We start from the raw sequence: 11611 nt of genomic DNA on the forward strand, positions 1-11611 counted from the left end.
AGAAATAAGCAAATATAAAATGTATTTCAGGATTAAAAAAAAAATATATATAACAAACCCCTCCTGTAAGAAGCCTGGCATAAAGTATGTTGTTCCTTATGTGCAATTTTTATCTGAAGTTCTGAAATGTGGGAGGTAATTGCTTCACACACATTTTTATTGTTTGGTTTTTCAAAGGAAATTTGAGTCTGAAAGACAGCATATTTGTACTAGAATTCTCACAAAAATTAATTCTGATTTTGTTCCCACTGAGACCAATGGCAAGATGCCTTTCAAAGATGATGGGAAAAAGCCCAATGTCTGGTAAAAAGGATTCCAAAATAGAATTTGTTGTATAAAATAAGGTTTTATCAAAACCATTTTTATTTTTTTTTCAACAAAAATGCACGTGATCCCATAAATATATTCCAGTCTGAAAAAGAAGTAAGTTAAGGTGTCAAAACTGCAGAGCCAAGATACTGAAAATACTGTTTGGCACTCCCCTATTTAGAACTACTTCTACACATGCTATATAATATAACTCTTCCACTGCATTGTGATTTACTATAGTTAAACAGGGGAAGTTAAAGTCACATTCCTTCATTTTTTTTAATCCTAAAATCCTTTGTTATTGGTGTTTTTTTTTTCTAAATAGACCGTTCATGTTATCTTAGGCAATTTTTGTGCTATTGTACGTCACTGTCATGTTCCTCAACACACATTTCAAAACAAATATAATACTTTGCTTTGGAAAAAAAAAAAAAGAAAAAAAAAAAAAAAGCTACACTTTTGTAGCTACAATATCCCCAATATTCAAAGTTACGGCGTTCAACAGCTTTCCAAACAAGGCCATTCCCTCTGAAAGGACTAAATCCTGTATTATAACTTTCTCCACCTACACAGACACTCGAGGTCCTCTGGCTCCTTGCTGACTTCAGTGGAGTTCTGCAAGTAGTTTGGGTACAGACATGTGAGCAGGTTACTGCCTCATAAGCCAAGGGATAAGCTCAATTTCTGTGGCTGCTGTGTCCAGCTAGTGCTCTCTTATCCCACATTCACCATCAGGCACAATGAGGTACAAGCACACAACCTCTTACCAAGAAGCAGCCAGTGCCCACAGCCCAGCTTCCTTTACAGTAGCTTTTGTGTCCATTGCCCAAGCTGCTATCAGGAATTACACCCAAATTTTGACCTAAATCTATGGAAAGAAGAATGCACTCGCACCCCTTAACACCTTTTAATCTTAAAAACTCTGGGATGAGATCTCAGAAGCTTAGACTTTAAACAGATGCTAAATTTTGCAGACATATAATAAATGGGTTCTAATAAATCTAGTTTCCAAATTTTGCTTCTGTTGGTTGCCTATACTGGTGACTGATTGCTAAAATGGATCTCTCAGCAAACAAACAGGGACCTGCAGGTATAAATGGCATCATTCTGCACCCACTGCAAACGTTTGGTAGTAATCACTGGGTTGCTGGTTCTTATATTCTTTTTAAGTATACATTCTAGTTGTGCAAATTTGTAGCAAAATTATGATTAAGGTGGAAGTACTTCATAATCATCAAATAAGCTTAAATATATGTAGTAAAGAAAAAGTTGATCCTTAAAGTATATTACAGTAATTGATAAAACAAATTAAATCCATACAGTTCTATTGCATCAAATACCTCAAAAGACTGCCTGAAGTATTCTCAGCAGTAATAATAAAACCTCTCTATACTCCTCAGATTTTTAACTATACTGAATAGCGCATGGGTTTGTTTGTTGGTTGTAGTTTGTTTTTTCTAAGAAACTGAGCTTTCCATGTTTCCTTAGGTATTCTGAACTGCTGGTTAAACTTAACCAACACCAATCAATATTTCTAGGTCCCTTTGTTTAAAAAAAATCAGTTTATTTATTTTACAAGATCAGAATTCTTCTGAAAAAAAAAACCACCAGATCCCCTTGTGATATGTTATTTCACAGTTTAAAAACAAAATCACAGCTACTGTAGCTTACAGCAGGGTGCACGGCAAAAGCAAAATAATTTGGGGATGGGAGGAGGAGTGGTGTATTCAGCACCAGTTAAGCAGTTCAGGAAAAACTTTAATTTGGACTGGAAAATTTTCACTTTAACAATGCTACGTTTAGTTCCCAAACAGCCTAAGTAGGATGTTAAATCCCCTGGCTTTTTTTCTCCCTCTGTATATAGTATATATTTCAACTTCATTGTTTGAATACTGAGATATACATTTTAAAAGTCAAATACAGTACTTAAGGGGGAAGCAGGCAGTAGGCTTCTTCAAGATAAAAGTACTCCATTAAGAGATTCTGACCTACTTCTGTTTGCGGTGTCACCTGAGTTAATTGTCTGTATTATTTTGATGGTTAACCTGTTCAGGTTGGATGATTTTCACAGATGACTACATCAGGGACTCTTCTCCAAGAGCCCTTTTCTTGACAGGTATTTATTTTTATCCACATTAAAATTGCAGAAGTATTTTTAAAGCCCCACCTTGAAAAATCACTTGAACTACAAAGGTGGATAAGTTCTTTAATTCATTTCCACAGATTGAAGGTTTACTTCAAAACCCCATCTGTTTTTTACTTAAGAAAATGGAAAAACTTCTAATGTATTAAAAATGTAAACATAACTTTTCTTGCAGGGGGTATAACTGATATATGTATATATATATATATGTATTTCTCTGCTATATGTTAATATTCCTTGAAAACTGAACATACTTTCCTCATTCATATCAATGTGAACTAGCAAGTTTGATTTTAATGGTACTGTAGCATTACTCTTAAGCTGTTTCCCATTCTAGTATTTTCTGAGATAGCTAACACTAGTACTTTCTAATTCATTTTATTTAATTCATATTACATAAATCTTTGCTACCTTTTAATATATGTTCAACTCATTCACCAGTAATATTCCTACTGAAGTCTATTATCACCTGAACTGCAAATCTTCAGAAGTTAAGAAATGCTTATGGTTTTATGAATGAGTTAGAATTTAAAAATGTAAAGTATCTGTGCATGAATCACCAGTTCCACACATTTCAATAGTAACAAAAGTAATGCCAATTTAACTGTTTAAAATCCAGTTACAGACTTGGTTAAGAAGCAGCTGAAGTGCTTCAAAATCATATAAGGTGTGAGGGTGTATGTGTGTATGCTCTGTAGGTTTTTTCTATAGTGTTTACATCCTATTGAAGTTTATATAATGATACTTCAGTTCAAAAACATTTGGCACCATCTCATCCATTTTCTTGCATCTTTCTCAGTATCTGTCAAAAGAAAAGAAACATTATGCAGATGACCAAGGAAATTATAACAGAGTGTCTGCTAAATACACTTTTGTCAGCTCTAAGGCCGCAGGTCAACAATCTATAACAGAAATTTTGTTTTTGAATGAGTATTTTTACTCGGTAACATTTACAGAGCTAAAATGGGGAGACTAAAAGTTAAAGGCATGAAGCATGAACTTCCTTTCCACATGAATGTGGGCAGAAACGTTTTTCCTATGAGTACCAAGTAGTCAGTCCTGTTACAGAGAAATCCTGCAAGAACTCCTGCTATAGGTCCACCAAAAATAATCACTCATGACCTGCAGGATGCCTGTTGGTTTTTTTCCTTTGTTTCCTGCAAGTCTGGTCACCACACAGTGAGAACAAATATGAGGATTTTGCTGAAGCCTCATTTAACTTGTCATGTTTATGACCAAAGTGTGATTAAAAATAGAGATTTCCACACTGGTATGAAAAACGTGTTTCTCATTTTAGCCTCATTTAACCACTAGTTTCCTAACACAAAGTAAGAAATTAATACTTTAAAGGCTAACTCAGTGTTAGTCAAATTCATTCAGTATGTTTGTCTCACTGAAGCTGTTACAGCAAGCTATGCTGGTCATTCACTTTACTTTTCACTTACTGCTCTGGAATTTATTTCATGTGAACCTCTATGCAGTGTTAACACACTCCATATGTAATCCAAATGAAAACACTTGATTTTGTACTTTCCTAATAACTGCTTATCTCTGTGCTGCAGAAGACTGATTGCTTTGTCTGTGTGTGTTTCACAGATACCAAGCTACAGCAGATACACCATGAGAATGTTAATTTAATGAATTTACCTCCTGGGGGAAAAAAATGGCGTAATTGTGCCATTGTTTAAATTTTTAGAGAACTAAAATGTAAGTGGAGTGTGTCTGGAAGCACCATTTCAGGGAGGGTGGCTGCTATGTCAGCAGCAGCAGCAAAGTAACATACATGTGTGGGATTTTGCAGAATGTTTTAAGAGCTTTGTAATTACTCAACAGTTCTGTCTGGATGCTGTAAGTGGGTATTGAATGAGCACAGAAAGGTTTTAGTGCAAGTACACAGAACATGTGAGCCAGAGGTAGTTATCTAACAGCCCAGACAGTAGCAGCAATTTTGAAAGTGCTATATATCCTGATTACACAAATGCAAGAGCAGAATTCTCACTTATGATTGATTTTCAAGCTCATTACTTTTTAAAATCACTGCTAGCCTTACAGAAATAGCTGAATTATCAAAGGCCAGGATTTGAAAGTTCTGCAGTTATCAAGAGCAAAACAACTGTTCCCATCATTTCTGCCCAAAAAGACCTTTGAAAAGTAGCATCTGAATTTTGAATCAACACACTAGATCCTGAAACCTAAGAAAAAACATACTGAAGAAATCGGCATCATTAGCATTAAGGGTGGGAGTAAATATAAAGTAAGTATCTCATCTTTAAAAATCTGTTTGTGAACTTTGGTACTAGGAATATAAAACAGTTGCAAAGACAAAGGAATGTACTTACGGTGAAATTGTACAGCCAGAGGCATATGCATGGTGCCCTGTATAGCGGATATCACAGCGCACTATATTGTTGGAGTAATCAGATTCAGGCACCAAATAGCTGGGGTTTACACTCACCTTAAGGGAAGAAAGCACAATATTGTCAACTTCCAGGTTGTAGTTGATAACTTACATTCAACAGGACGTAGGTATATGATTGCTTCTTTGAAAACAGAAGGAAAAAACCCCAGACCTCCCCACTCCCAAAACCCTTACCTTCAGAATGTAATTTCCAGGTTTTACATCTGTAATATCAATCCACTGGCAATCTATATCAGCATTATAAGTGTCATAGCAGCCAGGACTCAGTCCCTTAAAAAGAAAGTTAAGATGGATGTAAAAAAATCATTAGGCATAGCAACATTCTAGATGCTAGGGACACTGAAACTGAAGTTCACTTAACCATTACTTCAGGAAATGGGTCTTATTTTTTCTTGGCATTTTCTTTGAATATCTAGACTAGAACATATTAAGTCTAACATACCACTTTTATAAATAGTACTCTATTACTGCTGTGTAAGAAATATCTGTACTATTGATAGGTGTTCATCTGTGAAATATCTGTATTTTATTATCACTTGTTACAGTACTCCTTTTATGTAAATATTGTTGATGTTATTGCTTACTGTTCTTTACAAAAGGCAAGAAAAAAATCAAAACTGGCCAAACACCGGACCTAAATATCTCAAGTAAATAGCTGCTGAGGTTGTTGAGTACAAACTTAATCACTATGTTGGAACCTGTCTCTACCCTCAGGAATGATGGAACTTTTTGCTATAGATATACTCTGCCAAAGTGTGACATTTGAACAGTAGCATCTAGGACCATTTTCACATTGATTTTTTCACAGAAATGGCACCTCTTCTGGCAAATAGTGACACAACAATTTGAGACAACTTAAAAGACAGCCTTTCTTCCAGATTAATTTTTTCTGAAAATTTCTTTCCTGGTAGGAGCATTAGTAAGACTCCATATATTAATGTATGGCTGGTTCAAATCTGATGTCTTTAACCATGGCCAATACAGACTGCTCTAGGCAAAGCTGATCTGTTCTGGTGACAAACAGACTGCACAAAGAGTCCTGCAGGAATTCACTCTTGACCCAGCTGGTGATCAGCTCAGACATTTGAACATATGTGCCAAGTCTGAGGCTGGAGGAAAGTTTTACAGTCCAATTACAATCCCCTGGAATATGGGCTTCCAGTGGAAATGCTGACACAGCCATGATTCTAGTGAAAAAAGTACTCCAGCTATAAAATATGTATGTTGCTTAGTTTGATGTCATACTCTACAAAAGGAGAAAAGATATTTATAAAACCTCTTCAGAGCCTTTATGTATTGCAGACCATTCATTATATTTAAAATTCAAATGTGAGCACGTCAGCCAGTAACGCATAGCTGTCATTTCTCTGTGATAACTACCTCCTAGATTAAAAACTACAGAATAAGGGATGCAAGTTTCTGTACACATATGGCCACACTGAGTTAAGCCACAGATCCATCAAGCTCTGTGTTACGTCTCTGAGGGTGGTCAAAAGCAGATGCTTGAGGAGAAAGGGACATAAGAAATGGATGTGTAATGTCCTTTACCAGGCAAATTCCTTCCACCAGGCATTTGACTGTACTTAAGGTATGGGGTGCCATCAGATTTTTTGTTTACTAGCCTCCATTACTTCACCAGTTTTGTTTTGGTTTCGAACACATGAAGTTATTTTTGCTCTCTACAACATCCTATAGCAAGGAATTTAGTATCATTTTCTTGTGACAAAAGAACACTCCTCTCTGTTTTAAAGCTGTTGTCTACCAGTTCTTTTGGAACCTTAAAATTTGTGTACTGTGAGAAACACTAAGTATCAACATTTTCCTCTTTCCATCAAGGACCATTCAAGATTTGTTATTATTTCTGGTTTTCAAAATGGACAAATTATGAAATCTCTTAGTGTGGTAGCCATACTACACTGTTGATGACCCGTTCCCCTGGGATTAGCTGATTTGATTTTTTAAGCTTTTTTGTAACAGTTGTCAGAGATGGTGACCAGAACTCCATGCAGTATTCAAGGATTTGTACAATATTGTAACAGTACACTCTACTTTTTATCTATTCTTTTAGTAAGCCCTAACACCTTCCTTTACATGGGTATATGATCCATCATAATGTTCACATCACTGCCATTTTCTTTAATAGCCTTCTATATATGCATAAAACTATGCTGTAGGCTTTCTGTCTTGAACTGCCAGATGGTAGCTATAGGTATTAAGGGTATTCAGCACCTTGCACCTGGGACCAGCCAAGGACATCATCGAGTAGTTTCAGGGGGATAACCACTGGAAACAGTCATCCTTGAGTTTGTATTGAGTTCCTTTTAGCTCACTTGAACAATCCTATAACCACAAGAACTTGTGGTGTGTTTTAATATAATCCAGTTACTGATGATGTTACAAGCCTCTATGATGGAGAATTTCAGAGCCACTTAGGGCATCACATGATTGGTAGAAAAAATATTCAAAGATAAATAAGAGGGGGAAAGAACCTTGCTTGTATCTGAATACACACCTGTGTATGCGCTGTACATGCGTACCGTCTGTAATAACCATAATCACAGGAGGTATCTTCAAGACAGAAACTTGCTTTGTGTCCTTCAGCAACTTTTCTGTGTGAGCTTGCATCCAACAAGTCGTAGTGACTGAATTCATCCATGCTGTGATAATGCCTGTTAAACCATAGATACATTATTAAAGGTGGATCAGATCTTGTCAATAATATTTTAACATACTGCTATTTAATCTACCTTCTGTTGCATCTGGCCAAATTGTATTTATTACACGGAACTTGTATGTTAGTCTACTTTCCTATTATTGGCCATTCATTTAAGTTTTATTTTCATCCTTATTTGCATTGACAAAAAATGCCATCTCCTACCAAAAAAATAATAGATTTTAATTTGTAAAAGGAAAGATTCCATAGCAGCACTATTTTTCCAAAATTTCCTGTTTCAGCTCTTTTCCAATAACAATAGCAAATAATAAGTTTTTCATATTTGAATTGTACATGTTATAACTGCCTTTAGCCAGAGTTCTGCTAGGAATGCTTACCTTACATACTATAAATTCCAGAGAAGTTTGCTACTTGCTAGCAAAACCTCAACAATTCACTTTCACATTTCCATGGCCCTCAATCAACGCAACACACTCATAACACTAGTGAAAACAAAATGTGCAGAAATAAATCAGCTTCTGTGTACTGGTAATGCAGATTGCATCTGATGTCAGGAATTTTTGAACTCTGTACTTAACGCAGTCTCTATTTCAAAACTGTATATGCTTTTCATCTGGGCACAGTGAGGCATTTCTCTTGTCTCACATAAAGTGAGCTCTAGCTCCTACTGTGGACTGCACTTGAACATCTATTATTCTTGTCATTTCACTTTTTCCAAACACGTGGAAAGCTAAACTTGTGCTATCTACCTGCACTTTGTATGTGCACCCTTTGGCTGCTGTTACTTATGAATGCTTTCAGCTCAAGACATATATGAAAAAGATATAATTAAACAGAATTCAAACATATTGTTAAAAGGAAGCCAAGCACACAAGTCTCACAAGCATGCATGTCGGGAACACTAAAATCAGTCCCCAGATGATGATGACTAACACTAGAGTCTGATAGCTAGCCAAACTAATTGGCAGTTATAGCTGATTTCAAAATGATCTTGCTTCACTGTCATGGAAATGATCACCAGAAATGCATTTTTTTGTAGGCAATGTATTTTCTGTCCAAGAACTGAATCAACATCAGAGACACTTTGCATCTGGATAGTAATAGACGGGCTATCATGGCAGAGTAAGAAACTGCTTTTCTGCAAATGGAAGATTTCAATTGCTCTTTATCCATTTAATCCACTTACCAACTTTGTAAGCACCAGGGCTGCGGTATTTTTTTAGTGGTGTTGGTGGTTTTTTCAGAAGAGAGGTTAACTAAAGCATTTATTGAAGCATTTTATTTTATTTTGTTTTGTTTTAGCTTTTTGATCCTTAAAAGATTTATAATCTAGTAATATCAGTCTTTTTTTGAAAGACTTTGTTCTAATTATGCCTATTTTTCATTCAAAGCTGAAAGCCTCTGAAGTTAGAGAAATACTCCACTCACTTCAGGGGCCCTTAGATCAAACCCACATTACGTATTATTATTTTAATAGAATAAAATGAACTTATCACTTAGGTACCTATAACAGTAGAATTATATTTTAAGTAAGGTGGAAGTAAGGTAAGCTTTCTAATGTTCTGCGGTTGGACTTGCTATGAAATAGCAAAAATTGGAACAAGCCTGCAAACTCTGGCATGTGAATTTTCTGAAAGGCACAAGTTTGCAGTGTTACCTGCTCCCAGAATGCTGCAAATATATGACATTTGCCTTGCCATATTTCCAGCAATTTTGCTATTTCTAGACCAATACTGCTACGTTAAACTATCATTATATTATAGGGATATTGATAATACGTTCAGTCAACTCACTGTCTTCTCTTTTTTATATTGACTAGACAACTCCTTGTCAAGAGTTAACCCATGAAATTCAGGTACAGAAGTATGGGTCAGTGTTTACAATGATGTACGATAGGGAACATGCTAGTAAATGCATGTTTTAGGGTTTCCACAGTTATGTTAACATGATTGGGACTTTCATTTCCTGGTTCCACCTAAATGTAACTGGACAATATCCTATGTAAAATGTAGTTAAAGCGAGAAGGTGCCACTGTCAAAACTGATTTCAGACTTGTATTTATAATGAGTTTATACATGTAAGAGTTTTATACTTACAGATAAGCTTCATATCCATTTTCGTTTAATGTGGCTATACAAAGATTAATTACCACTACCATAAAATTAATCAGACAATAAAAGACTAAAGTTTTCCCATGGCTTCCCCCTGCTTCACTGCAGTTTTAAAAAATGTCATCTTGTAAGGACGATTTGTTAGTGAAAAGGCTAATTAGGAGGTACCATACTGAGCACTTCACTCACTGGTGACAGCTGTGCCACTCCCATGAATAACGGGGTCTGCTGGGCAGAAAATCCGACGTGCCTTGATTTTTCACTCTTTGAGGGAATCTTAGGAGCACCCGATTGTCATAGTCTCTAACATCTGCTCGATAAGCTGAACTGTAAAAATGCAAAAAAGAGCTGTAAGTATATGCAAGAAACACTTTATAAAACACATTTTATTGTCTCAGAAGTAACTGAACAAACCTTCTTAGCTCCCTTAAAGCTCATGCATTGGAGACACACAAGAATTCCACATGGTGTGCTCATAAGTGCAGGGTGTCAGACCAAGGCCTGAGTAAGACTCAGATCTGCTTCTAATAATATAAAAAGGAGTCTGGCCACTGGCTCTTTGGCTCTGTCTCTGAGCAGATCATGGCTTAGTTGTACAATTACTCCAGTACAAGAAATATAATTTCATTAGTTGCTTTTAAACAAAATAACTCACTGTGCATGTAAGACCACACAACACATTTGTTTCTGTTGTAAAAATAATGAATAAATAAATGTCTCACATAGCTATTCTCTACAGTCTTTTAAATACTGGAATGTTTTAGTCAATTGGTAGCCAGCAAAAGACTTCATTTAGTTTTCACTGTGAAGTTACTACAAAAAATATTGCCTCTTCTGCTATGTTTTCTTTTACCTGTAAGTGAAGAAAGAGCATGATCCTAGAAACAGCCTGACATCAATTAATGATGCTGATAAACAAATAAATCTGTTTTGCATGATAAGGTATCAAACAAGTTAAAATGGTTAAAAACAGCCATGTTGATTTATTTCCAAACTAAACAGGAAAAATGCCTCTTTGCCAACTGGACAGGACCTAACTTCATAGCAAAGCTGTTATTTCAACCCATTAAAAGATTTTGGAACACTTTTCAGAGATACTTTAATTCTTAAGAGACATCAAAAGGCATGGGCCCAGAAACAATCAGCATTATAATTGAAATAGTAAGTTGTGTTTTTTAAAAATAGGGTTGTTTGGGTTTGTTGGTTTTTTTTTTTTAATGGAATAGAGAATGATCTGGTTGGATTGGAGAAGGAAGATGAGAATCATCAGATTCAAGTGGGTTTTTTAGGTGTCTCCATCTTGCAAAATTCAGATACGTTCAAATGAGTCTGATAATAGAAATATGCAATGTAACTTTTCCCAAAATGTAGGTTCTTCAAAGCATCTGTAGCTAGCCTGTTATATGGATGTTTTGTTTTCTTTGTGCACACCCTACCATCTGCTACAAACTTAGAATCTAAGGTTACAAACTGGGCTAAGTTTCCTTGGGCCCTCCAGCCTCACTTTTCTCCACTCTTCAGTGTATTCTCAGGTATTCTGTGGTGGGTGCAGAAGCACAAGAACCCACAATGAGCAGGCAAAAGCTAGGGCGATGCCTACCTTGCCAGGCAGTTCTCCTCAGCAGCACATCTCAAGTTATACATGGACATCCTCTGGACATACGTGGACGCCTGGATGTAATAGGGATCCGGGACTAAGTCAGGGAGACCTGCAGTTCATCAAACCAACCACATAACAGCAAGATCAACCCAGGACACGTCTGCAAATACTTGGCTTCCATCCAAATTGTTAGGAGCCTCCGTTTTGCTACGGATCCCTGCCCCCCATTAAGCTCTCTCTCCCTCTTGCTCAGGCCCTTCAGCTTTTCCTAAAGACCGCACCACAAGCACGACGAGCGGTGACTGTCCCGCTGTGGCACCGCAGCTCGTCCCCTCGCCCTTCCAGCCTCTGGAAT

General features: G+C 36.5%; 1 protein-coding gene across 1 annotated transcript; it reads right to left on the reverse strand.

The window, feature by feature from the left end:
- Positions 1-4787: 4787 nt before the first annotated feature.
- Positions 4788-11359, reverse strand: LOX (lysyl oxidase). The gene is made up of 5 exons (XM_010001206.1): positions 11257-11359; positions 9846-9983; positions 7384-7540; positions 5046-5141; positions 4788-4907 (listed from the first exon to the last, which is right to left on the reverse strand). The coding sequence occupies exons 1-5, from the start codon at positions 11304-11306 to the stop codon at positions 4788-4790; spliced, it is 561 nt and encodes a 186-aa protein (XP_009999508.1). The 5' UTR covers positions 11307-11359.
- Between the last annotated feature and the right edge of the window lie 252 nt (positions 11360-11611).

The sequence above is a fragment of the Chaetura pelagica genome, unplaced genomic scaffold (assembly GCF_000747805.2).
Source record: "Chaetura pelagica isolate M959 unplaced genomic scaffold, ChaPel_1.0 scaffold537, whole genome shotgun sequence".
Lineage (NCBI taxonomy): Eukaryota > Metazoa > Chordata > Aves > Apodiformes > Apodidae > Chaetura > Chaetura pelagica.

Coding starts and splice junctions, on each gene's coding strand:
- LOX (XM_010001206.1), bottom strand. CDS start 11,306: ATGTCCATGTATAACTTGAGATGTGCTGCTGAGGAGAACTGCCTGGCA. Junction 7,541..9,845: donor GAGTGGCACAGCTGTCACCA/GTGAGTGAAGTG, acceptor ATGGTTTAACAG/GCATTATCACAGCATGGATG. Junction 5,142..7,383: donor CATGTACAGCGCATACACAG/GTGTGTATTCAG, acceptor TTTCTTTTTAAG/GGACTGAGTCCTGGCTGCTA.